The sequence below is a fragment of the Festucalex cinctus genome, chromosome 9 (assembly GCF_051991245.1).
Source record: "Festucalex cinctus isolate MCC-2025b chromosome 9, RoL_Fcin_1.0, whole genome shotgun sequence".
Classification (NCBI taxonomy): Eukaryota; Metazoa; Chordata; class Actinopteri; order Syngnathiformes; family Syngnathidae; genus Festucalex; species Festucalex cinctus.
In genome coordinates this window covers 14,540,802-14,568,727 of record NC_135419.1, presented here as the reverse complement: position 1 = coordinate 14,568,727, position 27,926 = coordinate 14,540,802, and the positions used below count along the sequence as shown (strand labels likewise).

General features: G+C 39.2%; 1 protein-coding gene across 1 annotated transcript; it reads right to left on the bottom strand.

Annotated features, from left to right (window-relative positions):
* Window positions 1-170: 170 nt before the first annotated feature.
* On the bottom strand, window positions 171-27,901 carry kctd12b (potassium channel tetramerisation domain containing 12b). The gene is made up of 2 exons (XM_077532322.1): window positions 26,577-27,901; window positions 171-957 (listed from the first exon to the last, which is right to left on the bottom strand). Exons 1-2 carry the CDS (start codon window positions 27,418-27,420, stop codon window positions 416-418), a joined length of 1,386 nt encoding a protein of 461 aa, XP_077388448.1. The 5' UTR covers window positions 27,421-27,901; the 3' UTR covers window positions 171-415.
* Between the last annotated feature and the right edge of the window lie 25 nt (window positions 27,902-27,926).

Sequence of the window (27,926 nt, the reverse complement as noted above, 5' to 3'; positions counted from 1 at the left end):
ACGATATTGCAGTTATCGTTACTTCCCTAATTTATAAGGTCTTATTGCGTAGAACAATAGAATTGTTGTGAGAATATCACACAAGTGACGGGTGATCGGCCAAAAACATGTTATTGACAATGTCGTGCAGTATCGAGCAAATTCCAAAAATAACGGCACCACATTATCACTGATGTACTGCTGGAATATTTAATGATGATTCAATAATTGTTGAACACAAGCGCATATTCACAAAGGACTTTTTTCGTACGATGGACAAACAAGTGTTGCTAAGCTAGCTTTGTGACTGAGCGTACTGCCTTGCTGACGGAAACTTACCAAACAGCGGTCACAAAAAAAAGAAAAGTGGATGCAAGCACCATGAAAATATTGCGGACTTTACTAATCAGTCGTACAAAACGGCCACGATCAAACGCTACGCGTTGTACTTCTTGAGCAAGTCATTTTGCCAGTGCCTCTTGCGGTCCGGAAAAACTTTGGGCATGCGGATCTTTTTGAAGTCGTCGATGCATTTCTTGAGATCCTCCTCCAGCATCTTCCTCTCCTCCTCGTCCTCGTTCACCGCAGCGGGAGGGCCTCCATTCTCTCGCGGGAGAAGCCGGGGCAGCGTCTTCAGGTGGAGGTTGATGGGGCGCCCGGCGGGAGGCGGGGTCGAGGGAGGACTGGGGCTAGGCGAAGGTTTGGGTGACGGAGGGGGGATTTCGGGGCTTCCTGGGGGAAGTGATGGAGGAGAAGGAAGCAGAGGGGAGAGGGAAGGAGGTGGGGAGTCGAGGGGTCGTGGTTCGGGCGCGTCCAGCGTTGGGATGGTGCTACTTTCGGGGAGGCTTTGGGTTCGAGCGCTGTTGCTGATGCAACCGTTGTTTGTTGTTGATTCAGCCTGAGGTTTGGACGTGGCCGCTTCAGGGAGAAGGCGGAAATCAGAAGTCGTGTTGGCCTTGGGGATCACTGATGAACCCCCTGAAGAAGGAGAAAACGTTTTGGGACTCTTATTAATCAACAAAAAGTTGCCAATTGACATAATAGGTGGTACTGATTATTAGACCTGGTCTTTTGTGAAAAACAATGAGTTGGACTTATCATTTAGTGTCGGCTATTTTCTCCCTATGTAAAAGAGGTTGAGTGACTATTTTGAACACTCTTAAGTTACCGGCAAGGTTTTTATAGTTAATGTTAGTAGAATAAAGTTATAGTTAACTAAATAACTAGTAAAAACAAACAAAAAAACTATTAAATATATATATATAAAATAATAATAATAAATAAAAATAATAATAATAATAATAATAATAAATAAAAACCTACATGAAAAAAAAAATATATATATTTATATAATAAAAAATAAAAAATAAAAAAAACATGGCGATTAACAAAATGAAATAAAAACAAAAATGCTTTTTAAAGAACAAAAAATTAACTTAATCTACATCTTGTATTTCTAACAATAATTAAAATAACTAGAAAAATAAAAAAATAAAATAAAATAATAAGAATAAATAAATAAATAATTAACATGGCTATTAACAAAATGAAATAAAAACAAAAATGCTTTTTAAAAAACAGAAATTAACTGAATCTACATCTTGCCTTTCTAACAATAATTAAAATAACTATAAAAAATTACAAATTAAAATAAAATAATAAGAATAAATAAATAAAAAACATGGCTATTAACAAAATGAAATAAAAACAAAAATGCTTTTTAAAAAACAGAAATTAACTGAATCTACATCTTGCATTTCTAACAATAATTAAAATAACTTGTAATAAGAAATACTTCATTTATTAAAAAAAAAAAAAAAACTAAAGCAAGAAACTAGTTGAAATGACATAGAAACTAACTCTAATGACAACTCCAAACTTTTATATCCCTGGTTACCATCTTGGACAATAAACAACATCAAAAAATATTTCCTTACAAATCCCTTTTTCCTCTTTTTTTTTCAATTTGTTTAATTTATGTGCGGTACAAGACAAAAACACATTTAAGCCTTTAATATTCAAGTTGCACCAATTATGACTGCCTCGTTTTTCATTAAAATACCGCCATGAAAATAAGATATGTCAATATGATAACATTGTATAAGAAATTACAAGCCGGGGCGATAATAACGGAAATTATCCGTCCATGTAGCAAGATTATAGATAATGAATGTGTTTTGCCTTGTTATAAGTCAAATAATAAAAACATCCTAATTGTTATTGTTTTGTTTGTCTAATCGAAGCACATCATGAGGCTGGAAAATAAAAGAGACACTTTGTCTCTCAGTGAGGGGGCAAAAAAGGAAGCCGAGCAGGGAAAATAACTCACCGGGGGAGAAGCAAGACAAAAGGGAATGGAGAACCGACCACTGCTTGTGTGTGTGTTCACTATTCCACAGCAAAGTGTGAAAACCTCTCGCTGAAGCCGAGTGAGACATTTTTCACGATTTGTCTTCTTTGTGTGAATAGTTGCACAGCGTGTATTTTTCAAGCCACACTGTAATCAGGTAATGTCTTCATTTTCAGAAACACTGAACATAAATTGTAAAAACATTAAGATAACCCAGACCAGTGTCCTTCCATGCCAAACCACCCATTAGGTTCAACCAAGCAGATTTGGATTGGAATGAAATTTGGTGCACCTGTTGGCAGTGATGACACAACAGTACATCTCAAATCATAGCTCAATCGGAGCAGGGGTTTAGGAGCTACGGCCCCCTGAATTTGGACATTTTCATTAAAAAGGGGTGTGGCCACCTTCTTTTGAACACTTATATTTGTATCTCAGCAACTACTGGGTCAATCTTCACATAATTCAACAAGGATTCAGAAGATTGGTGCGTATTGTAGCAACTTTTAGGTAACAGCCAATCACGGCTCACTTTCTGAAATTGAGCCGTGATTAGTCATGACCTCATTCCTGCGCACCTGTGATGCCATTTTCAGTCAACAGGGCAAAATGGCCACCCCCTGAGATGGATTAAAAACTAGGGGTGTCAGACGATTAAAATGTTTAATCGTAATTAATCGCATGACTTCAATAGGTAACTCACGACTAATCGCAAATTTTATATTTGTTGTAAATGTACAATAAAATGTGCAATAAAATAGTTTTTTCAGATTTTCATGCTCTTAAAAAAAATTTATTATATTATTAAAAAATATTAAACAATAGAAATATGGCTGCATCTTTTAGTGATTGAAACAGTATTTTCATAATAATTCATAAAATTAAAAGATGTACTGTACTGATTTGTGTTGAGGTCATTTATCTGCCACTAGATGGCATAATTCATTTGTAAGATGTTGGTGGCAGCTCAGTGCATTTTTCTTTTCATATTAAAAACTAGCTAATCTTTAACATGAAGTAAAATTCTCCACAAATATGTGCATTATTATTAAATTTATTACTTCTAAATTTTGACGTGGATGTGTCTGCTGCGTTGCGACTGGAATTGTTTTATACATTAATTGCGCATAAAAAAAAAGAAAAGTGTGGTATTAAAGTTTAAATTAACTAGATTAATTAGTTAAAACGTTAAATTAAAATTAAAAATAAAAAATTAATTAAATTAAACAAAATTAAATATATTAATTTAATTAATAAAACGTATTCAATAAAATAATTAACTCAAAATTATCATATTATTATTATATTATTATATTATCATATCGTGATAATATCGATGTTTGGATATCATTACAGCCCTAATGATTATTTCATTGTTTTGTTTTGTTTTTATTTCAACCATATGCAAACACCTCTCAGTGTGATTCACCGCAGCGCCGTTCCATTTCAATATCAATTTCCATATCATAAAACAAATGCCTCTATGTCAGCGTCACTCAAACCCGAGCTTTAGCGACACAACTCTAGGGGGTGAATGTCATTACACTGCGCAGGTATGTGTTCGTATATCTCTCGTTGCCCCCCCATCATCATGCTAAATGATAACTGCATGCATACTGCGCATTCAGTCAGAAGTCTATGAAAATCCACGAAGTGCTAATCTGAGACAGCAAGGAGCGAGAAAGTGTGAAATGACACACACTCGTGACAGAGTGCACCAGGCTGAGTGCGGTCCACCTTACGTGTTTGCGCGATTATGCGTGGGAGTTAGCATGTGAGGCCTGATGTGTCTTTGCACTAGTGGGATGGATAAAGACAGACAGAAAAAGGAAGGAGGAGCTGGCAGGAGCATGTTCTCCACCCGCTGCAGCTCATTCCAAATCTGCTGTAATGAATACATGTGTTTGAGGATGCCTGGCCGTGGGAGTATGGGGGGGGCTTAGCAGTGTCGGAGGAATAATCCACTGGGGGATGGGCTCCATGATTTCCTCCGTTGGCTAAGCCTTGTGGAGGAGAACAGCGAAAGAGAGCACTCAACTTTTTTCTTTTTTTTTTCCCCCCCTCCCATAGGCCACTTCTCCGGGGATGTATGCAAAAGCCAAAGTACTTTCTCACACATCCACTCTGGCGCTCTCCCATCTGTGCAATGTGACACACGGCTCCGCCGCCATCACTATTGCTATTAGCAGCTCCGACGTGTCAGCGCGGCTGACATTTAGCACCTTGATGGCGCTGAACATCCCCCCCAGAAGGTTTGTTAGGTTGTTCGGCCTGACTGAATCGAGATGTTTGACTCAAATAGGGCAGTAATCTTTTGCTTAATCAGACGAAATCAACAGTTGTGATAGGAGCGATTATACTGGCCACTGATAGTAGTACAGCGTCCTGTATAGGGTTCATCATTCAGGCCCTCGCTAGATTCACAGTTTGCAGGTCAAAATTGTGATTTTGCGCCTCATTAAAACTAGGGAGGTAACGATATTGGCAATATCGTGATATTGTGATATTAAAACTGCCACAATATCGTCGTCGTCATGTTCACAATATTTAAATGCAACACAGCTGTGAAAAAAATTCAGGTTGATTTCCACTTGTGCAGTTCTAGCACACTCTGGTGGCTAGTTTTTTAGTGCAATTTAATTTTCATTAGGGATGTTTTGGCCCTTCTATGTTTAAAATCTACGCTAATTGTCAGGTGAAAGGGAACATAATATGCCTTTGACGCAAGTCAATATGAGGAGGAACTCAATGTGTGTGTGCATTAACATAACAATAATAATAAAACATAACATTGATGTTATGTACAAAAGCAAGCACAATATTGCATTTTTTTGTTTTAGAATGAGCTTTTTTTTTTTTACTTTTTTTTTTCTTTTTTTTTTTTTTTTTTACAATATTGTGACCTGTTTTAAATATCGCCAACCCCCCCACAATATCGTGCTAATTATTGCATCGTGCGCTTCATATCGTGATAATATCGTATGGTGATGTTTGGGTATCGTTACATCCTTAATTAAAACACAGTGATAGCAAAAGTGAAAATCACAGATAGTGAAGTTTTACCAAACGGTAACGCTTCAAATGTTAGCGTTGCCGTGACATACGTGGTCAAACGTCGAGGCAAAAACCAGCTAGCTAGCAACAAGCTCTGCTAAGCTACTAATGTGGCTACTTAAACATGTTAAAAGAATGAAGTCCAAATCGTCATTGATTCTCGCAAAAAAAATTGCATATTTGTGACATAATAAAGTGGTAAATTTGCAAGAAAAAACAAATTTATGAGAAATAAATTCGCAGAATTTGAGAGAAAAAAAGACTCAGAAACTTGAGAAACTTTTCGCAAATTTTCCACTTAATAATGTCACAAGTATTTGCGTTTCTTTTTTCTCGTAAATTTGTGATCTTTTTCCTCGTAATTTGCCCATTTATAATGTTGCAAATATTCTTTTTTTTTTCTCATAAATTGTGTTGTTCCTCGCAAATTTGCCACTTTACGTCTCAAATATTTGAGTTTTTTCCTTGTAAATTTGTTCATTTTTTTTCTTGTAAAATTGCCACTTCATAATGTCTTAGAGTTTTTTCTCACAAATTCCTTAGTTTTTTTTCTCGCAAAGTTGCCACTTAAAGTCGCAAATATTCACGCATATTTTCTTGTTAATTTGTAAGTTTTTTTTTCCTCATAAATTTTTGTTTTTTTTCTCACATATTTGCCACATTATGTCAAAAATAATCGAGTTTTTTCCTCATAGATTTGTTAGGTTTTTTTTCTTGAAGATTTGCCACTTTACGTCTCAAATATTTGAGGTTTTTTTTTCTTGTATATTTGTTCATTTTTTCCTCATTATTTAATAATGTCTTAAATATTTGAGTTTTTTCTCACAAATTTGTTAGTTTTTTCTTACAAATTTGCCACTTAAAGTAACAAATATTCACGCATAGTTGCTTGTTAATTTGTAATTTTTTTTCCTCGCAAATTTACCACTTCATAATGTTGCAAATATTCAGTTTTTTTTCTCATATATCTGGGGTTTTTTTCTCACAAATTTTCCAGTTTATAATGATACAAATAATTTAAAAAAATTCTCATAGATTTGTGAGGTGTTTTTTTTTTTTTTTTGTGTAAATTTGCCACTTTATGTCTCAAATATTTGAGTTTCTTTTTTTTTAATATTTTTTTTGTTTTTCTTGTAAAATTGCCACTTCATGTCTTAAATATTTGAGTTTTTCTCACAAATTTGTTAGTTTTTTATCGCAAATTTGCCACTTAAAGTAGCAAATATTCACACATATTTTCTTGTTAATTTGTAAGTTTTTTTCGTTGCAAATTTGCCACTTCATAATGTTGCAAATATTAATTTTTTCTCATAAATTTGTGGGGTTTTTTCTCACAAATTTGCCACTTTATAATGTCAAAAATATTCACGCTTTTTCTCATAGATTTGTGAATTTGTTTGTTTGTTTGTTTGTTTTACAAATTTGCCACTTTGTCTCAAATATTTTGAGGTTTTTTGTTTTTTTTTAATTGAAATTTTTTTTTCTTGTAAAATTGCCACTTCATAATATCTTAAATATTGGAATTTTTTCACAAATTTGTTTGTTTCTTTTCTGGCAAATTTACCACTTAAAATAGCAAATATTCACACATATTTTCATGTTAATTTGTGAGGTTTTTTTTCCTCACAAATTTGCCACTTTATAATGTTGCAAATATTCAGTCTTTTTTTTCTCAAAGATTTGTGAGTTTTTTCCTTGCAAATTTGCCACTTCATAATGTCTCAAAAATTTGATTTTTTTTTCTTGTAAATTTTTTTTTTTTTTTTTTTTTCTCACAAATTTGCCAATTTATAATGCTGCAAATATTTGAGTAGTTGTCTTCTACGACATAGTCTTTGTTTTTCTATTCTTTTGCATATGAAGACCATCCACGCTCACAATCACACCGAGGGACAATTCGGAGCATTCAATTAACCTGGCAAGCATGTCTTTGGAATGTGGGAGGAGTCCGGAGTACCCGGAGAAGACCTGATATTCAGTCTTTCTCAGCTGAAAATGTGGCTTTTTTTTTGTATGTTAATATTTGAAAACAGAACATCTCAACTGTGAGACAGACACACTAACCACTTGGTCACCATTCTGCATGAAAAGAGTTTTCAATTGTGTCGTGTTTGAACCATGTTTTATTTGTTATTTAAAGTGGTTCTGTGACTAGATAGTGTCAATACCTGCAGGTACGGTGGCAAGTAAATGTCAACACGATTCTTTTTATTCTAGTTACCAGTAACGTAATCTACTCATTCTAATTTATCCTAGACAGGCTAACTAATTCAACTGTAAGCAGCATACAGTTTTAAATGACTAATAACGATGCGGCACTATGCATGCTTTGCATGGTTGAAATTCACATTACCACATTGTACACAAATGACCAGTCATTTAAATGTGAAGCACACACATACACAGGCGCTTTCTCCTATTATGAAGATAAAGGAACAGAGCACTAATTACAAAAAGGTGCACCAGCAGCTCTGTATGTGCTTGCTGAAAGGGATGAGCAGCGTGTTGAATGGTGGCAGCGTTTGAAGGGTACTTGCACTACACAATGCTCAGCGGAGGTCCACAATCCACATTGTATCTTCTTTCATGCATCAGCCCTCCAAATGTCAGTCAAACAATGGAACATCTCAGTGGACCGGTACGCTTACATGTAAAATGTTGGCAGTATTGGGGCAGTTTTCCTTAAATGTGGAGAGCGAATACAAATGGGGAGTGTTGGGACCACAGTGAAAAGAAACAAACGTCGAAATGGGACATTAGAAGAACAAAGCCGTAATGTGATAATAAAGTCAGGCTATTAGGAGATACTCATTTGTATTTTTTTATTTATTTTTTTTAAGGAAAAGGATAATGGTTTTCATTTTAACAAGTGAGTGTCAAAATTCCCACAGGAACCGAAAATGTGACGGCTTACACAAGCAACCACTCTGAGTGCTGCAAATGTTTCCCAAACCTTATTGTACCAGAGGCCCCCATTTTCATCCATTTCAGTGGATAAAAGGTAACGTGATGCACAGGTTTATTGTACCTTTGCAAGCTCACGAAAGAGCATGTAATTGTTGTGCATGTCACTATAAATCACTGCCAGACAGTTATATATACATATACAGATATATTTGGAATTAATAACGCTCTGAAAATTGCTGGGTCTAAAGCAGTGCTTCTCAAATATTGGGGCAGGCCCTTCCAGGGGGGCGCGAGGCTCCATCAAGGGGGGTGCGTTTGACCTCGGGGAACATGCTTTTTATTTATTTACAATTATTATTATTATTATTATTATTATTATTATTATTATTATTATTATTATTATTTTACTGTCCTAGAATAAAGTGCAATTGCACCTCCACTACACTAGGGGACAGTGGCGCTCTCATTATTGGCAGAGTGTGTGCAGGGAGCATTCGGTTTTGTTTGCACTGAGCATGCGCGCTTTGGAAAAAAAAAAAATCAGCACAAATTATTTTAGATACTTTTGTTTTGTAGGTTAAAGTTTTTTGTTTTTTGTTTTTTTAATATTGTGCTCCTGAATTAATGATGGTGATCAGTTTGACTGCATTATTATTTATTGATTTTCTGTAATTTTTTCCGTATCATATGGTTTGATATGGTCAGTCAAAAAATGATTAGAGTTTAATTAAGGATTTAATTTTATTATTGAATTTCAGATGCACGTTAAATCTTTTCTGAATAAAGCTATTCTTTGTTGTAAGTTGGTCCATATTTCTTTCTTTTTTATTCTCCTATACGTTAAAGATACAGTGTTATGCAGAGGTGTGCTTATAACAATTTTATAGACAAATGATACTATTTATCGTCGCGCGAGGGGTTGGGGGGGCAAGATGTTTTCTTCTTACTGGGGGGGCATGAGAGAAAATAATTGAGAAGCACTGGTCTAAAGTAACCTAAATTGGGTGAAATAGCTAGCCCAACTGGGTCCAAAGGGAACCGAGCCTATACTTGGTTATTTAGTGGAGTGGGTTGAGGATTTGCCCTCGCACATTGGGTCAAGATTTTGATCCAACAAAGGGGAAAAAAAAACTACCCATTCAGATGAGTTAACAGCGGTGAAAAATGATGCTCATTTTTATGGAGGGCCAAAACTGCCCAAATTTAAAATAAATAAATGACTAACTAAATAAATGAATGAATAAAAGTGAAAATAAAAACGTATATAAAAAATATATATAATTAGAAAGTTAAATACAAAAAATAAATCTAAATGGAATATAAAAATATATATCACTAAATAAAAATATGTAAAAATAAATCAAAAATAAAACAAGAGATTTAAAAAATAAAAAATAAATAAATGTGAAATAAATACAAAATATACAAATAGAATTAAATATCAATCAATAAATAAAAACGCTCTGCTCTCACATCTTTTATTTTCATTTTTAACTACTTATTTTTATTTATTTATTTATTTATTTACTTACTTACTTACTTATTTACTTATTTATTTAGTCATTCATTTATTTTTAATTTTGGCAGTTTTGGTCCTCCATACATTTTATTACCAACATTTTCTAACCGTTTGAACCCTGACCCCTGTACAGGGTTTGAACCCTGACCCCTGTACAGTATCCAAATTTAGTACTAACTTTTTCTATGAATGTTACATTCAATTTACTTCAACTGCCCAAAATGGTGAACACAACCTCCTGGGTCAAAATAGTCTAGGGGTGTAACAATAACCAGTTTGAACTGGAAATATATTATGTATTTTATTTGATTTTTTTTTTTTAAAGATGTGAGTGCATCAAATAGATTAACTCATTCACTCCCAAAAACGTATTTATACGTTTTTTAGGTTTTTGTATGCTAGAGTTTTTGTATGAAGGTTTTGATGCAGTTGCTGACCTGAAGCGGTCGCTTAAAGCGATGGTACTTATTACAAAAAAAAAAAAGAAAAGAAAAAAAAAACGGCCAGCAGGTGGCAGCAAAGTATAAGAGATCAACCAGGTCCATGTTGCAACAAGCTCTTTTTTTCCCAGTATTTCAAAAGGTTTGGGAATAATGATGAAACTTAGCTAATTCTAATGCTAATTGCTACAAAACATAAAAACAGATGAAAAATATACCAAAATATATATATTTGTTCTCCCTGATAAAAGAAGATACACTTTTTTTTGGGGGGGGGGCTAGGTTCCATGTTTTGATAGCAATAGAACACGAAAATGGCTGGGAGTGAATGAGTTAATAGAACCAAATCGTTCCGCTTTGAAACATACGCGCATCAAATTGTCTTTACAAATTGCAATTTTACAGTACTGACAAGTTTTTTCATGTGAATGTAAAAAATGACAACAAAAAGTCATTGCATCATACCCTCTCGAAATGAGCCATACGATATCGAATCGAATTGAATCGGACCTTGAATCGTTCCGCACCACATGAGGGATAACTGTGTCGAAGCATTTATTGTGGAGTGATGCACGCCACTAAAAATAACATCTAATTTTTGTCCTTGTTTCAAACAAATAAAGAGAAATCGGCTAATTTGCTACACTCGAGTGCACACAGCGTGTGTCCCTAATCCTTGGAACGACATTTAATGAGCTAGGTTAGCAAATCAGGACTTGCTTTAGAAAACATGCATGTAGCCAGTGAAAAGTCTTGCGACCTGACGACAGGGGAGGATGGCAAACACAAGGATCACACCATCTCCATGGAAACGTCACTGTGGTGTGAAGGAGGCAGAGCTTAAGTGGATTGTTACGTGTCTACGAGCGATACGGGGGGGCCTTTTATCCGTATCGTGAGGTCGTACATTTTACCCCCCCCCCATTAAATGTTTTTACATGTAATTATTCATCTGTTAGCTCACATATCTTAACATCTACTTTGCGAAATGATCCGCGTGTTTGGCCTCGCCACCTCCAGACTTCTCACTGACAAGCTTTTCGCTTTGATTACCATCAGAGCAAAAAAAAAAAAAGAAAAAAAGACGTGGGCGTGTAATTAGACGTTTTGACGCATACGCTCTTTGCGACTGAATTTACATGCTCAAGTCCCCTGCTTCAAAAATCCACCGGTGTGTACTTGTGAGTCTCGGAGCAATTACAAAGCTGTCAATCTGCATAATGTCGAGGTAATGAGTGACAAACAGCAGGTGAGGCGGGAACGCTGCCAAATAGGAAGTGCAGAGGCGGAGCGCCGAGTTGAAACAAACCTGGATGTCCCGTCATTTATAAAACTAATGAAGCTTTTCATTGCGGTTACCAAACTGAAAAGACGACTCCATAGTTGGAGCAACTAAAGCTGATTGACATGTTTGATGTGTATCCAAAAGGGCTTCTGTCCAACTCACGGCGAGTTGACGGCGAGGGGAGACAACGAACATGACAGCGGCACTAAGGACAAAGCCGTACCTGGAGATTACTGATCATTAGGCAGGCAGATTAGACGCCCAGTCTCCAGATGGCTGAGAGGTGAATCCCAGCCTAGCAACAGCCAACACTGACACATTTACAACTTGCCGCGTACAACCTTCGTATTCCTTTGAGGCGTAACATCGTTCACAAATCTGCACAAAGTTGAGCGTCGGCGTGGAGTAAAACGGAAAGTGCTACCTAAAGTAAAATCAAAGTCTTTGGATTGTATCTGTATGTCATTTAACTCAATCATATTAACATAATTTGCTCATTTTATAGCTAATACCATGGCCACATCCAATATGGCGGACACACTGACTCACTTTTTTTTAATGATATGGTTGAGTAGTATAACGATCGTCACAATATTTCCAATTGGCCCAGATAATTGCTTGTCAGATTTTGCATGCCAGGCCCGTAGATGGCGAGGGAACTTTGTAAAGGAACTTTATGTGCTACGTATTATTCATCCTGATGGACAAAAACGTTATTTGAATAATTTTCGTTCGCACATATAAACATACAGAATTTTTTTTTAATATAATAATTATTCAAAAATAATGACATCAATTACTTATTAATATGAATGGTGCAACTTTAAAGGGATACTTGACTAATGGAGCCATTTTCAGCAGTAAAAAGTGAATATTTTGTCTAGAATGAATATGGTAAAATTAGAATTTTTCATGTACAATTAATACCTTTTTCTACTTGCTGTCAACTGATGACATCACCTATGCTGAGGAAGTAGGTCACGACCAATTACAGGACTGTTTCAGAAAATTAGAATATTGTGATAAAGTCCATTATTTTCTGTAATGCAATTAAATAAGCAAAAATGCCATACATTCTGGATTCATTACAAATCAAATGAAATATTGCAAGTTTTTTATTGTTTTAATATTATTTTATAATTATAATTAATTATAATAATATTATTTTATGTAATATTATTATTATTATTTTGTATATGAAAAAATAATGAAGTTATCAAATTAAAAATGTGAACTTTTCACTGCTGAAAATTGTTCAATGAGTCAAGTGTCCCTTTAAGAAAAGGTCATGTTAATGCAATCTGACACAGTCTATGACAATAATGTCTTCACAAAATTCCTGTTCTAAGTCGAACCTTTGAGTGATAACTTCCACAACATTTTCACGTTATTTTTCTCTTCCTTTTCCCCATCTCTGTTGCTGTTCTTGTTCTTCTTGACATTGTCTACGACCTTATATGTCTCTAATTGCCTCTTTATCACAAAATATGCCACCGGCCTGACTAAACCGTTCACTTTGCCTAATGCTATGCTCGGCGCAGTCATAAATTTCACTTAATCACACGTTTATGGTTCTTCAGGGGAAAGACGCAATATGGCGGAGAGTGTATAATAAATATCGTAAATATCAAATCTGCTACAAACCTCGTTTGTGCCTTCTTGAATTTGTTTCCTTTTCTTTATCATTATAATGAAGCTGCAGTTTTAGGGCTATTGATTTAAAGGTAATTTCCAAAGGTCCGACACATTTTATCGCATCCATCAATTCACTGTACTGTTTGTCCTCAATGAGGTTGACGGTGAGCTGACTTTGGGCAAGAGCCAGAGTTCACCCAAGACTGGTCACCAGCCAATCGCAAGGCACGTTCACATTCACAAATCACAACCATTCACATGCACAACTACGGACAATTTGGTCTTCAGTAAACCCAACATGAGCATTTTTGGAATGTGGGAGGAAGAAGTCCCCGGAGAAAACCCACACAGGCACATCAAAACGCCACACATTGAAAAGCGGAGGCCAGATTTAATCCTCTCGACTGTGAGGCAGACGTACAAACCACTTTATCCACTGTGTTTTACTTTCGTAGTGGTTGGCACACTTGCCTCACAGTTCTGGGGTTGCATGTTTGAATCCAGGCTCTGGTTGTTATATAATTTGTCTTTGCCTATTTTACATCATAAATATGTACAAATGTATATTTATTTATTTATTTATTTATTTATTTATTTATTTTATTCAATCGCCTACTTCTTTTTATTAAGTTGCTGATGTAAAATGTATTTACTTGTAAAAAAATTTTTTTTGGTTTTTCTTATTCTTTACTTATTTTCTGTTTCATGTACAGCACTTGCAATGCTTGTTTTAAAGTGCGTTATAAATAAAGTTGAATTGAGTTGAGATGTACATACATATATGTACAGAAATATACAGTGGACCCTGCGATTTGTGGGTAATAGAGACAAGGTCCCGTCATCTCTTAAAAAAAAAGAAAGAAATAGGTACCAGGCCGGCTCACTGATAACGAAAAACGGTGCATAATTAACAGCCATTATAAATGTCTATAAAAAAAAAAAATTGTTTCAGAATTAAAAAAAAAAAAAATATTGGGAAAAATGGGGATAAACTTCACTTCCAATAAATAACTTAAATAGGGGTTCACTTCCAGAAAAGTAACAAAACCAAAAATACATTCAAAACAATTTTAAAATTAGGGTTGTCCAAATTAAAGCGTTAACTCTGAAGATTAATTTTAATTAATTGAAGCGTTTTTTTTTTTTTTTTTTTTTGTTTTTTTAATAGTCAATTAACTCCGTTTTATTTACTTCCTGTTATGGGCTTTAACCTACAGCCAAACCACTGGCGCGAAGATGGACAAACACGGACTCTAGGTAGTTTTATTTGAGTCGTACTTGACGCTTGTTGGAGAAATGTCAAGTAATCCGTACACGTCACAAAGCCAAACTGTACGTCTTTGGCATCATCTCAGAGCAAAATCCCCTGCTCAAGTTCTCTCCACGTAGTCCTTGCAAATCAGATCAAAAGATGGCCCGTTGATCATTTTGTTTAACAGTTGTATTTGACAGAAGTATTTTATTCAAGGATCAAAGAAAGCTATTAGAACAGTCTTTGATTCTAAATATACTTTTTATTTGGTTATTTTACATTCATTCCAAGATTTCAGTCAAGAAAACAGAAAATTATGCCATTAACTAATTTATAATATTGTGTGATTTTTTGTCTACCCATCCCAACACAACAAAAACAAACATCTTGATCTCTTATACTCTGGTGCCACCTGCTGGCCTTTTTTTTTTGTAATAACTACCATTGTTTTAAGCGACCTCTTCAGGTCAGAAGCTGCATCAAAGTGTGCTCTAGCATTAAAAAACAACAACAACGTATAAATACCTTTTTGGTATGGAAGCACATAGTATTAAAAAAACTTATTTACACGTTTTTGGGTTTGAATGGGTTAATTGCTGATTGCAACTTCAGTTTCATGTTGACTTCCTCCATGCATGCAGGCCAATGTGTTCTCAAGCAGATGTATAGACCGCGTGCTAAGAGAAGGAGGTTGTACCCGCGCTGGAGGCCATAGCTGTCACGTTTCAGTTTGTTTGGGTTTTTGTTTTATTTTGGTGAGTGTTGGTTGTCTGGTGTTCCTGTCTTCTTCCCCAGTCTCATTATGGTTAACCTTGTCCACCTGCTTGTGTCTTCCCTTCCTGGTGTGTATTGCTGATTGGTTCCCGCTCCCTGCTGTGTCTCCCAGGTGTGTCCTGTTATTGTCATTAGTGTTTGTTTAAGGGAGTGGTGTTTGTCTCACGCGGGTGTGGGAGCATTGTTTGATGTTTGATGTTTGTTGTTTGAATGTCTGCATGTCTGGTCACAGTGGTGACTTTATTGCCAAGTCTACCAAGTCTTTATTGCCAAGTCTACCAAGTCTTTATTGCCAAGTCTACCAAGTCTGTTATCACCAAGTCTAAGTCTTCCACGCCAAGTCTGCTAAGTCTTCCACGCCTAGTCTGCTAAGTCTTCTACGCCAAGTCTTCCCTGCTAAGTCTTCCCTGCCAAGTCTGCTAAGTCTTCCCTGCCAAGTCTGCTAAGTCTTCCACGCCTAGTCTTCCACGCCTAGTCTTCCCTGCCAAGTCTTCCCTGCCAAGTCTGCTAAGTCTTCCCTGCCAAGTCTGCTAAGTCTTCCCTGCCAAGTCTGCTAAGTCTTCCCTGCCAAGTCTGCTAAGTCTTCCCTGCTAAGTCTTCCCTGCTAAGTCTTCCCTGCTAAGTCTTCCCTGCTAAGTCTTCCCTGCTAAGTCTTCCCTGCTAAGTCTGCTAAGTCTTCCCTGCCAAGTCTGCTAAGTCTTCCACGCCTAGTCTTCCACGCCTAGTCTTCCCTGCCAAGTCTTCCCTGCCAAGTCTGCTAAGTCTTCCCTGCCAAGTCTGCTAAGTCTTCCCTGCCAAGTCTGCTAAGTCTTCCCTGCCTAGTCTTCCCTGCCTAGTCTTCCCTGCCTAGTCTTCCACGCCAAGTCTTCCACGCCAAGTCTTCCACGCCAAGTCTTCCACGCCAAGTCTTCCACGCCAAGTCGTCCACGCCAAGTCTTCCACGCCAAGTCTTCCCTGCCAAGTCTGCTAAGTCTTCCCTGCCAAGTCTGCTAAGTCTTCCCTGCCTAGTCTTCCCTGCCTAGTCTTCCCTGCCTAGTCTTCCACGCCTAGTCTTCCACGCCTAGTCTTCCACGCCTAGTCTTCCACGCCTAGTCTTCCACGCCTAGTCTTTGCATCACGCCACGCCTAGTCTTCCACGCCAAGTCTTCCACGCCAAGTCTTCCACGCCAAGTCTTCCACGCCAAGTCTTCCACGCCTAGTCTTCCACGCCTAGTCTTCCACGCCTAGTCTTTGCATCACGCCACGCCGAGTCTTCCACGCCTAGTCTTCCACGCCTAGTCTTCCACGCCTAGTCTTCCACGCCTAGTCTTTGCATCAGGCCACGCCTAGTCTTCCACGCCTAGTCTTCCACGCCTAGTCTTCCACGCCTAGTCTTCCACGCCAAGTCTTCCACGCCTAGTCTTCCACGCCAAGTCTTCCACGCCTAGTCTTTGCATCACGCCACGCCTAGTCTTCCACGCCAAGTCTTCCACGCCAAGTCTTCCACGCCTAGTCTTCCACGCCTAGTCTTTGCATCACGCCACGCCAAGTCTACGCCATGATCTGTGTCCACGTCCAGCCCAGTCTACTCCCCTTCCGTCTCGTCCAGTCCGTCCCCGTCATAGTTAATAAAGTTCCTTACATCATCTTACCAGTCTGTCTTCCCGCCTGTTTCCTCCGTTTTTGGGTCCACCCATACCCCGGACGTAACAATAGCAGTGCGGTAGGTACACATCTGGCTCAATGCCTGACTCACTAAAAATAGTCCGGCACACAATGAGATAAGGACGCTCGGAGCCAGTGTCGCCGCACGCGGATGCATGTCAGCTTACATGCGAGCGCGGGTGTCGTCGCCAAGGCTGACATGCACACTTCAAGGGTTCTGACCTCACCGACGCAACAAAAGCGAGAAGACTTTGCGCGTCACATGTTGATGGAGAAAATAATAGCGCTAACGTACACCCGGGGCTCTCTCTCGCTCCCATTTCCCACATTGTTATCTCTCCTCCCAGTTAATAAGTAGCAAAGATGTTTTTCTTATTACCACAATCTCCCGATTATTACTGTCAAGAGAGAAAAAGGCGGAGGCAAATGGCGCATTTGCTTGTAAACGCGTTATGAAAGATTACGAGGAGGTGAAAAGAAGCAAGACAATCACAGCTCCTAATCGTCGGCTTCGTGCGGGAGGCTTACTGCCACGTCTTCCCTCCCTCTGCGTGCGTGTTTGTAAGTGTCTGACTTTGTGTGTTGGCTTCATTGGTGCCAGCTGCCTGCTCAGCATAATGACAAACTGGGGAGCGCATTGCCCTCGTGTGCCTCCTGTAGCACCCCGAGCAGAGAATCCCCCGCCCCCAAAAGGCGGAGAACCTGTTATCCAAACGCCAAAACAGAAAGTGATGTGATACTAGTCATAAAGTTACAGCTGAACAATTTGAGGGGACATGAATAAGCAAAGAGACACAGATGTTACAGCTGAGCACTTGAATGAACAGCACGCTGACACAACACATGAGGGTGCAGCCACTTTGAATTGTTCCAAAAACAACACAAAACTGATATACGCTTATTCACAAAACACAACCTGGAAATGACAGTTTTCCCAATGTATTACTTTTAACATTCTATCCGTTTTTTCTCAACACTCCCTACCAGTCATCACAAGGGCTCTCTGGGAAAATGTCCCAAATGTTCTCAAACAGTGGCAAACAGTTGCTAATCTTTGCAATACCGTCCCAAATGGTTGCCATCTGTCTTTCACAAACCCGTCCCCAAATATTTGAATGTTGCAAACTGTCGCTAAGCATCGCTAGAAACCCGTATCCCACTAATAGTAGTGAGTGTCGATTTTATGTGATCAGGGTTCTTTCAAGGTCTCAATTATTCTTAACAATTCTCAAAACTTCCTTGTGGCAAGGTAGCAGAGGATCGTGAAGATTTGCACATGCAGCAAATGTTTTTTGTTGTTGTTGTTGTTGTTGTCAGGGTTCGTTCAAGGTCGCAAACCATCATAAAGACGTTCGCCAGATGTCCGCTAACAATTTTAATCGTCGCAAACCGTTTCTGTTGTTGCCAAGCAAAAAACATTTACGGACTTAAGCATTACTACACTTCGCTAAGCCTCACTGCGAAGGTAATAAATGTTGATTTGTCACCACAGTTCGTCAGGTTTAGTTCCCCAAACATTCGCCAGCAGTTTCGATGGTCGCCGACAGTTTTTCTTGTCGCACTGAACTTGTTCAAAATTTCCTTGTGACAAGGAAAAAAACAAAACTGTGACTAGAAGTCTGGTAAAGTATATAGTCTGTGTAGTTCACAATGATGTGTTCAGCTGAAAGGTTTTTGATGACGATATTGAAAAACATTTGATGCTGTGACTGATTTATGGAAGTGATAACCGCCACAGAGGCCAAAACATCCCTAATTAAAATTAAACTGCCACCAGAGGGTGCTAGAAAGACACAAACTGAATACAACCTCTCATTTTTTTGCAGACATGCTGCTTTTAATATCGTGACATGACGATATCATGACGATATTTTAACATCGCACTATAGCAGTTATTATTAAAGCCCAATTTGCTACCTTCGTAAGCATTCGCTGCTCAGTGAGATACCACCTTGATTGCGGAACATAACCCCTGCAACGGAGGGGGATTTATTGTACATCTCGTCCTAAAAATATCAAGTTCCCCACTTTCTGGCGGCATAATCTCATTGTAAATCAATATGACTCGTATAACACGCAGGGTAATCTCATGGATCTATGTCTGTTTGGTGTAACACAATCACAGGCCAGTCGGGTTGAGCCCACTTCCTCTCTCCGAAGAACATACAGACAAGTCGTGCTTATTCGCGCAGGCATAGCTTAGGGAAAGCAGAGACAGAAGCAGCAAATTTCTTTGCAAAACGCTCCCCCATCCCCACCTCGCTTCTTTTTTATCTCTTCCCACCTCCTCCTCCTCTTCCTCGGCCCACTTTCCAGCCCCCTTTTTTTCCCTTTTGATGTACATCCTTTCCTGCTCTCTCTCCTCTGCTATCCAAATAGGGAAAGCGCTGACCCAGCTGGCTGAGAGACAAGGCGATCATACGAAAGGCGCGCTGCCATGTGGATAACAATGACAGCAGGGGCGGGGGGGGGGGGGCATGACGAGGGGCAAATCGCCGCCGGGAGGTAGCGAGAACAGACTGGTGCTCTCAGGGCGCTCCAGTTTTTTTTTTTTTTTACAGCTGAATCATGAAGCGCAACGTTTCCCCGGGGATGACGTTTTAATGGAACATTCGAATGTAGCCGTCGTGCAATCGGCGATCAATGAAATCGAGGGTGGAGATGTTGGAGGGCGTTGACGCCGCTCGCTCGTCTGCTGTTGAATGTCGAGTCCCGCGACGACTCAAGATGGAGGGTGACTAAAACACGAGGGCCTAAAATTTCGCATCTCAGATATGATGACTCAGCAGCTTTGTGCTAATGACTTTCTCAAAGTAGCCTCATATGAATTTAGGAGGAAATCCGACAAAAATAGTTCAGCACTGTAGAAGATCTGGCAGACAAGCATTTTCTCTACCGTGTATATTTTTTAAAAACAGATAATTTAAAGAAAAATTGACAACCATTCACACATTCACAACTACGGACAATTTCGAGCAGGGGCCACATGAGAAACTGGAACACTTGCCGATAGTCAAGCTAACGTGCTCACATCGACTTTGTCTATCTGGGCCGGCCTGTAAATAACAAAAATCCATGTATCTGTGACGCCCATGAAAAACATTTGAAGAAAAAAAAATACATTCCAAAAAAAATCTCATTAAAAAAAAAAAATAAATGCTGAGAAACATTCAATATTTTATTTATTTATGTATTTTTGTTTATATAAAAAAAATCTGTGAATATGCGGATCTGCGAGTGCTGAACGGTGGTCAACTGTATTCTCTTTAATGCAGGGGTGGCAAACTGCGGTCCTCGAGGGCCGGAGTCCTGCAGGTTTTATAGATTTCCCTACTCGAAGTGCAGCTGATTGCAATTAACAGGCTCGTTATCAGGCTTCTGCCGAGCTTGCTGATTAGCTGATCATGAATCAGCTGTGTTGAAGAAGGGAAATATCCAAAACCTGCAGGACTGCGGCCCTCGAGGACCGGATCTCGCCACCCCTGCTTTAATGCATTTGGAAAAAGCATCTAATCTTGTTCTCAATAAAATGCGTTCTACACAAAACTGCATAGTGAGTAGGGATATAACGATAAGCGCGATATCGTGATATTAAAACTGCCATAACATCGTCGTCGTCATGTTCACGATATTTAAATGCAACACATCTGTTAAAAAAAAGCCGGCTTGATTTCCATTTGTGCAGCTACAGCACCCTCTGGTGGCTATTTTTTTAGTGCAATTTAATTTCCATGCACATATTTTGGCCCTCCCATGTTTAAAATCCACGCTAATGGTCAGAATAAGGGGAACGTAATATGCCTGTGAAGCAAGTCAATATGTGGAGGAAGGAACTCAATGTATGTGTGCATTATCAACATAACAATAACATAATAATAATACAACAATAATAATAATAAAATTGCTGCTTACAAACGCACAATATTGTGTTGTTGTTTTTTTAAAGTATGAGTTCATTTTATTTTTACAATATTTTTTTTAAATATCGCCAACCTCCCCACAATATCGCGAGCTTCATATCGTGATAATGTCATATTCTGACGTCTGGATATCGTTACATCCCTAATCGTGAGCAATATAATATTATTGACAATTCCCAATTTGTACAGTCAGTGACACTGTAGATTTCCATAAATTAAAATCAGGCAAAATATTCTTGGCTGTCTTCCTTCCACTGTGCAGGAAATAGGAATGTTGCCAACATTAGGACCCCTGTTGTCATTTCTTGCCCGAAAAAAATCATTGCTGTTGTGACCAAATTTAGCGAAATCCACGCTAAGTTGGCAACACTTCAGACACAAGTTGTAGTTCTTGTTTGCTACCTCACACAAAACCGCCACTGTTGCATTTCTCAGAAAATGTCTCACTTTGAAGCGACATCACGTCAGCAGACATCACAAGATGAACACAAAAGGATTGACCTTGTGCATGTTGCTTTTTCTTCAACACTTATTCCCAAAGAGGGCCCAACTCTATTGATGTCATGTAAAAAGTCTACAAATTATTTGACATAATAGTAACAATATTCCAATCATGATTTTTTTTGAAACATTTATCCTTATTAGTGTAGGTGGGTTACACCCTGGACGGGTCATCAGCCAATCATAGGGCACATATAGACAATCACATTTACCCCTAAAAATTATTTAGAGGCTTCAATAATAATAATAACAATAATACATTTTATTTATAGGCACATTTCTGGACACGCAAAACGGAGTTGGAGTACCTCAAGGAAAACAATAATATTAATGCATTAAATTAATTAATAATACAAATTATAAACAATTTGACCCTGAAGAATAAGCCTCCCCACCCATATTATTTTCCTAATATATTTTTTTCTTTGTCCAAAACACAAGAGGTTGTGATTGTCATTAGGCCAGTGGTGACCCGGGGACATTATTGGCCCACAATTCATTTTTTTAGAGGCCCGCAACATCTCCTAAATATAAAAATAACGTTTAGCATAAACCGCTATGTTTAAAATAATAATAATAATAATAATAATTAATAACTGTAATTGGCTGGCAACCAGTTCAGGGTGTACCCCGCCTACTGCCTGAAGCCAGATGGGATAGGCTCCAGCACCCCTACGACCCTTGGGAGGAATAAGCGGTTAAGAAAATGGATGGATCAAAACATAAACTTAAAAAAATGTTTTTGTTCTGAATGTGGAGATGGGATTCAGTTGCTCTTTGGAGGGGCTGATCTATTCGAGTGGGATACAGGGCCACAAGCCACACCCAAAACCTAAATAATAATAATAATAATTCTAACCTGCCTTGTCCCCTTTAACAGAAAAGCTTAATGTAGCATTTTTTCTAAATAACATTACACCCACTGTATGATGACTTGATTGATTGGTTTCATTGTGTTTAATATTTGAGTAATTCTACATTATTTAATTTGCATATAAAATGCTACTAAATAGTGGTGACCATGCTGCTAAAGGAGGTTTTCCCCCATTGCAGTGTGGACCCGAGCACAGTGACAGAGGAATGCTGCCTGTTTGCTTTAGGCTTTGGAGACACTGCAGGCATAATACGCTCTCATTCCCAGAGGACTCTTTGTTTTCCAGGAAGGGAGCCATATGTATTTTGCAGCCGTTTTTTTGTTGTTTTTCATTTGTTTTGTGTGCAAAGCTGATGAATGTTTTCATCTCAGGTTCAGCGCGGAGAACTGCTCGTGTGTGATAATCTTGTGTTACATGAGTCAGAGGTTTACGAAAGGATTTATCTCACCTACATACACGTAACTTGTTGTTCAAGTGGAATATAATACCCACTGTTTTGCCTGCTGCTGTTTTTTATTTTTTATTTTTTTTTACTGACAGCAGGCAAAATGTGCACTAACACAAGAATTAAATGAATGGAAGTATAATCCGGCTAACTACTAACTTAAAATTGAGGTTATGTAATCTTTTTTTTTTTTTTTAAACCTGCAGCGTCTCTGTACTGTATTACGTCTCTGATGCCCAATATTTTACAATCTGCTGGATGTTTTATTGCACCCTGCCTACACTTTTTATGCATTTCTTTCCATGTTATTAAAAACTTTATGCTTGCTGTAATTATCCTGTGTGGCGTTTTTATGATAATAGTCTATGGAAAGTGCTGTATGGTATAAAGAAACTGGACTTGATTTGCTTAGTATGAACGAGATGAGACAAACAAGACAGCGTCCAAAGGTACTGCTTAATATTTCACTAAATGGGTTTGAACGGCGCACTCGTGGTTAGGCAGTTGCTTCACATTTCGGAGGTTCAGGGTTCAAATCGAGCATGTTGCCTCTCGCATTACAAAAACATGCACCTAACACTGAAAAAAAAACAGTTACAAAAAAGCATTTATGTCTGAGAAAACGTGACTAAACCCATTTGGGTCAATTTGACCCAACATTTTGGGTGACTCGTTTAGCCCAAAAAGTCAGGTTAAATGAATAACCCACAAAACAACCCCATTTGGGCAATTTTGTTCTAAGAAACCCAACTTTTTAGGTCATTGTGTGGGTTATTCAGTTCAAACAAGTTTTTGAGTGAAATGAGTAACCCAAAAAGTTGGGTCAAATGAATAACCCACCAAAATGACATTTTTTGTTACTTTTTACAAAACAACCCAATTTTTTGAGTGAAATGAATAACCCAAAAAATTGGGTCAAATGAATAACCCACCAAAACGACATTTTTTGTTACTTTTTACAAAACAACCCAACTTTTTAGGTCGTTTTGTGGGTTATTCAGTTCACACAACTTTTTGAGTGAAATTAATAACCCACAAAACAACCTTTCTGGTACTTTGTACAAAACAACTCAACTTTTTAGGTCGTTTTGTGGGTTATTTAGTTCACACAATTTTTTGAGTGAAATTAATAACCCACAAAACAACCTTTTTGTTACTTTGTAACAAAACAAAACAACTTTTTAGGTCATTTTGTGGGTTATTCGGTTCACACAACTTTTTGAGTGAAATGAATAACCCAAAAAGTCAGGTCAAATGAATAACCCACCAAAACAACCTTTTTTGTTACTTTACAAAACAACCCAACTTTTTAGGTCGTTTTGGGGGTTATTCTGTTCACACAACTTTTTGAGTGAAATGAATAGCCCAAAAAGTCAGGTCAAATGAATAACCCACCAAAACAACCTTTTTTGTTACTTTACAAAACAACCCAACTTTTTAGGTCGTTTTGGGGGTTATTCTGTTCACACAACTTTTTGAGTGAAATGAATAACCCAATAAGTTGGGTCAAATCAATAACCCACAAAACGACCTTTTCTTGGGGGGTTATTTTGTTCAAAACAACCCAACTTTTTAGGTCGTTTTGTGGGTTATTCAGTTCACACAACTTTTTGAGTAAAATGAATAAACCAAAAAGTTGTATCAAATGAATCACCCACAAAACAACCTTTTTTTTGGGGGGGGGGGGGGTTGTACAAAACAACCCAACTTTTTATGTCGTTTTGGGGGTTATTCAGTTCAAACAAGTTTTTGAGTGAAATGAGTAACCCAAAAAGTTGGGTCAAATGAATAACCCACAAAACGACCTTTTTGTTACTTTGTAACAAAACAACCCAACTTTTTAGGTCGTTTTGTGGGTTATTCGGTTCACACAACTGTTTGAGTGAAATGAATAACCCACAAAACCTTTCTGGTACTTTGTACAAAACAACTAAACTTTTTAGGTCGTTTTGTGGGTTATTCAGTTCACACAATTTTTTGAGTGAAATTAATAACCCACAAAACAACCTTTTTGTTACTTTGTAACAAAACAAAACAACTTTTTAGGTCATTTTGTGGGTTATTCGGTTCACACAATTTTTTTGTGTGAAATGAATAACACACAAAACATTTTTGTTACTTTGTAACAAAACAAAACAACTTTTTAGGTCGTTTTGTGGGTTATTCGGTTCACACAACTTTTTGAGTGAAATTAATAACCCAAAATGTTGGGTCAAATGAATAACCCACAAAACGACCTTTTTTTTAAAAAATTATTATTATTTTGTACAAAACAACCTAACTTTTTAGGTCGTTTTGTGGGTTGCTCAGTTCAGTGAACAAGTATCACTCAAAAATAAAATAAAAAAAAGTAAAAAACAACCTAATTTGAGCCAAAAATGGACAGATCCATTACATTAGTCAAATTTACATAACAGTAAAACATTGCTATTTTTTTTCGGTTGTTTTGTACAAAATGACCTAATTTTTGGGGGGATTGTTTTGTGCAATACAACCCAGAAATTTGGGTCCATTTGACCCAAATATTGTATCTGTCCTCCTTCTTTTTTATCTACAAATTGGGTTATTTTGTTTTAACTTAACTATTTTTTAGAGTGTGTGAATGGTTGTTTCAAACAACTTGTTTTTCTACACTTGGCACTCTGCAATTGGCTGGCGACCATTCGTGGGTGTAACCCGTCTCTGGCCCAAAGTCCCCTCCTGGGATAGACTCCAGCTCGCCTGAGTTCCTAATGAGGACAGGCAGTACAAAATGGATGGATTGTTTGGCGATTATAGTACTAATACAAAAAATAAACAAAATGTCTTCCTTGCTTGAGCTGGAAGTCATCGGTGTGATTCCGTGGCAACACTTAGCATCCAAAAATACATATGAAATAGAAAGAACATCCTTTATTTGACAAATCTTTAAGTTGAACACTTCATTTCAGCGTTGTCTTTACCGGCGAGTAACATTTCGACGCGGGTCTTCCATCACACATTTCACAACAAATGTCAGACAAAAAAAAGCCCTGACGACTCCCAGTTTAAAAATCCTCGCACGACATATTTGTTAATATTTATAATAACAGCACTCTTTTCCCCGACTGTGTATTTTCAGCTGCTCTGGCGCAGTCTGAGGTATGTTCACGATTTGCAGACGTTTCTTGAGCAGCGGCTTAAGCTACAGCAGAGACAAGTCATCAGATTTGGGCCGACTATACAAGCGGAATTCAACCGTTTTCAGTTTGGCGATTCACATCGACTAACTTCAAATACTGACGTGACGCGGTCGAGGTGGTTATCGAGCGACGGAATGTTAACAAAGCTACAAATATTGAGCAAGTGGCGCAACACCCCCCTGCCCCCACTGCCTAGCGTGGGTGATAAAACTACTAAAAGGCCCGTTGGCACAATCAATGTACACTCTACTACGACCTTTTTGTTCTGTCCACAAGGTCTATTTATATTCTGCCTTTCATCACTTCTCAGCAGCGAAAAGGACCTTAACAACTGACAGTTCGGCTATGGCACAATCCCGCTCGCATGATATAATATCGCAAGGACATGTTGCTTCTTTTAGCACTCAAGTCCCCCCCCTCCAAGTCCAATCACGGCGATGCTTTATTTCAAGGGGGAGCTGGAGTTGAGCGAGCAGAAGGAAAGTTACAGAGTACAAGATGGCGACTCTTTTGAAGCCCTTTTTCCTGAACGCCCTTAAACCGAGGCTTGTGATTGAAGTGAGATCATAGAAAGAGTTGTGCTTCGTCGAGGCGGGTGAAATATGAAGAGGGGTTGCACATGGAAGGTCTTCGTCTTCTGCGGGGTGTCAAGACGACAACTAGATGAGACGGGGGGGACTCAAGCTGGTGGGAGGAGGTGGGGGACTGTTCATGGGAAGGATTGCGAGGGGCCCGAAGCAGATCTACAGTACATCTACGAGGCTTGAGGCTGGAAGGGGACACTTGCGGACAAGGTTGGTGGAAAGGGGAGGGCGGGTTTTTTAGCGTCACTCACGGTAGAACACGTATTCAGTGTAACTGGTCCAGATCTTGTCGTCCGTCTGCTCGTGGGCAAAGGCGCAGGTGCCCGTGGAGTTGCAAGCCACCATGTGGAACCCGGCGTCGGCCAGCTTGTCGAAGGCCTGCTCCAGGAAGGTGAACTTGAGATAGTAGCGGGACGTGTAGCGCTCGGGCGGGCGGTCCGGGTCCCGGCTCTCGTTCAGGGTCTCCCCGAAGACCTCTTTGGCCAGGGAGGTCTTGCCGCAGACCATGATCCGGGCCACGCGACGGAATTTGGCGTCGGTGTGGCTGTCTCGGCCTAAGGTGTACGAGCCTCGGTAGCCGATGGTGATGAAGCCGGACCGCTTCCCGTCCGCCGAACCGGGGGCGAGGCCGGCGCAGGCCGCCGCCGCAGCGCCGAGCGAACCCAGATTCCGGCCGGCGTCCGCCCCGGGCGAGGAGTCCTCCGGGTCGCTCTGACAGCCGTCGTCGCCCAGGGAGTTCTGCTTGCTGATTTTGGGCGCCAGTTGTTTGACCAGCTCGGGCAGGTTGAAGAACTCGGCCTCCCGCTGCAGCCGCCCGCGCTCGGGGAAGTGGTCCGGGAGGACCAGCTGCTGGTCCCGCATGTAGTCCAGGATGTAGCGGAAAAGGAAGCCGTCCCGGTCCACGAAGAAACGCCCTTTGGTGTCCCTGGCCAGGCCTTTGGCCGACTTGCGGCTGAACATCTCCCACAGAAGCGAGTCTGGCACACTCGTTAGTGTGGAGTAGCGGGTTATGTACACCTGACCGCCGACGTTCAGCTCGATGATCTCTGGGAAGGGAACCTCCTCTGCGGATATGCCACTATCTGGTAGAGCCATGGCTGACTTCTTGTGCACAAAGTTCACTTGACCTAATCGATTGACTGCAGAGCCAAAAAAAAAAAAAAGCTGGCAGGTAAACGCCGTTACGCACACACTATACTAACAACCGCTTTCAACATAACTACCAAAACATTGTGCATCTGCAGGCGGAATCGTTATGTGAAACAGATATCCTGCGGAAATCCTGGCAGAAGAGGAAGCGCAAGAATTTCACAAGTGTCCATAACGACTCGGACGCGTGTGTGCTATGCGCTCGTCCTCGCCAACTTCAATGAGGCAATCCATAGTTGCTGAGCTCCGTGGGCGTCCCGTTGACGAAGAGCCACGAGATGACGATGACGTTCCACAAGTAGTGACCCACGAGGAAGGTGTACAGGAAGAGCTGAATGGTTTCCATCGCTACGAGGAGTGATCGGCTGCTCGGCTCGCTGCACTCTCCTGTCTGCATGCGCGTGTCTCACTGGAGCTCTTCTGCGGCTTAGCGGCGCATTATTCCAGCCGCT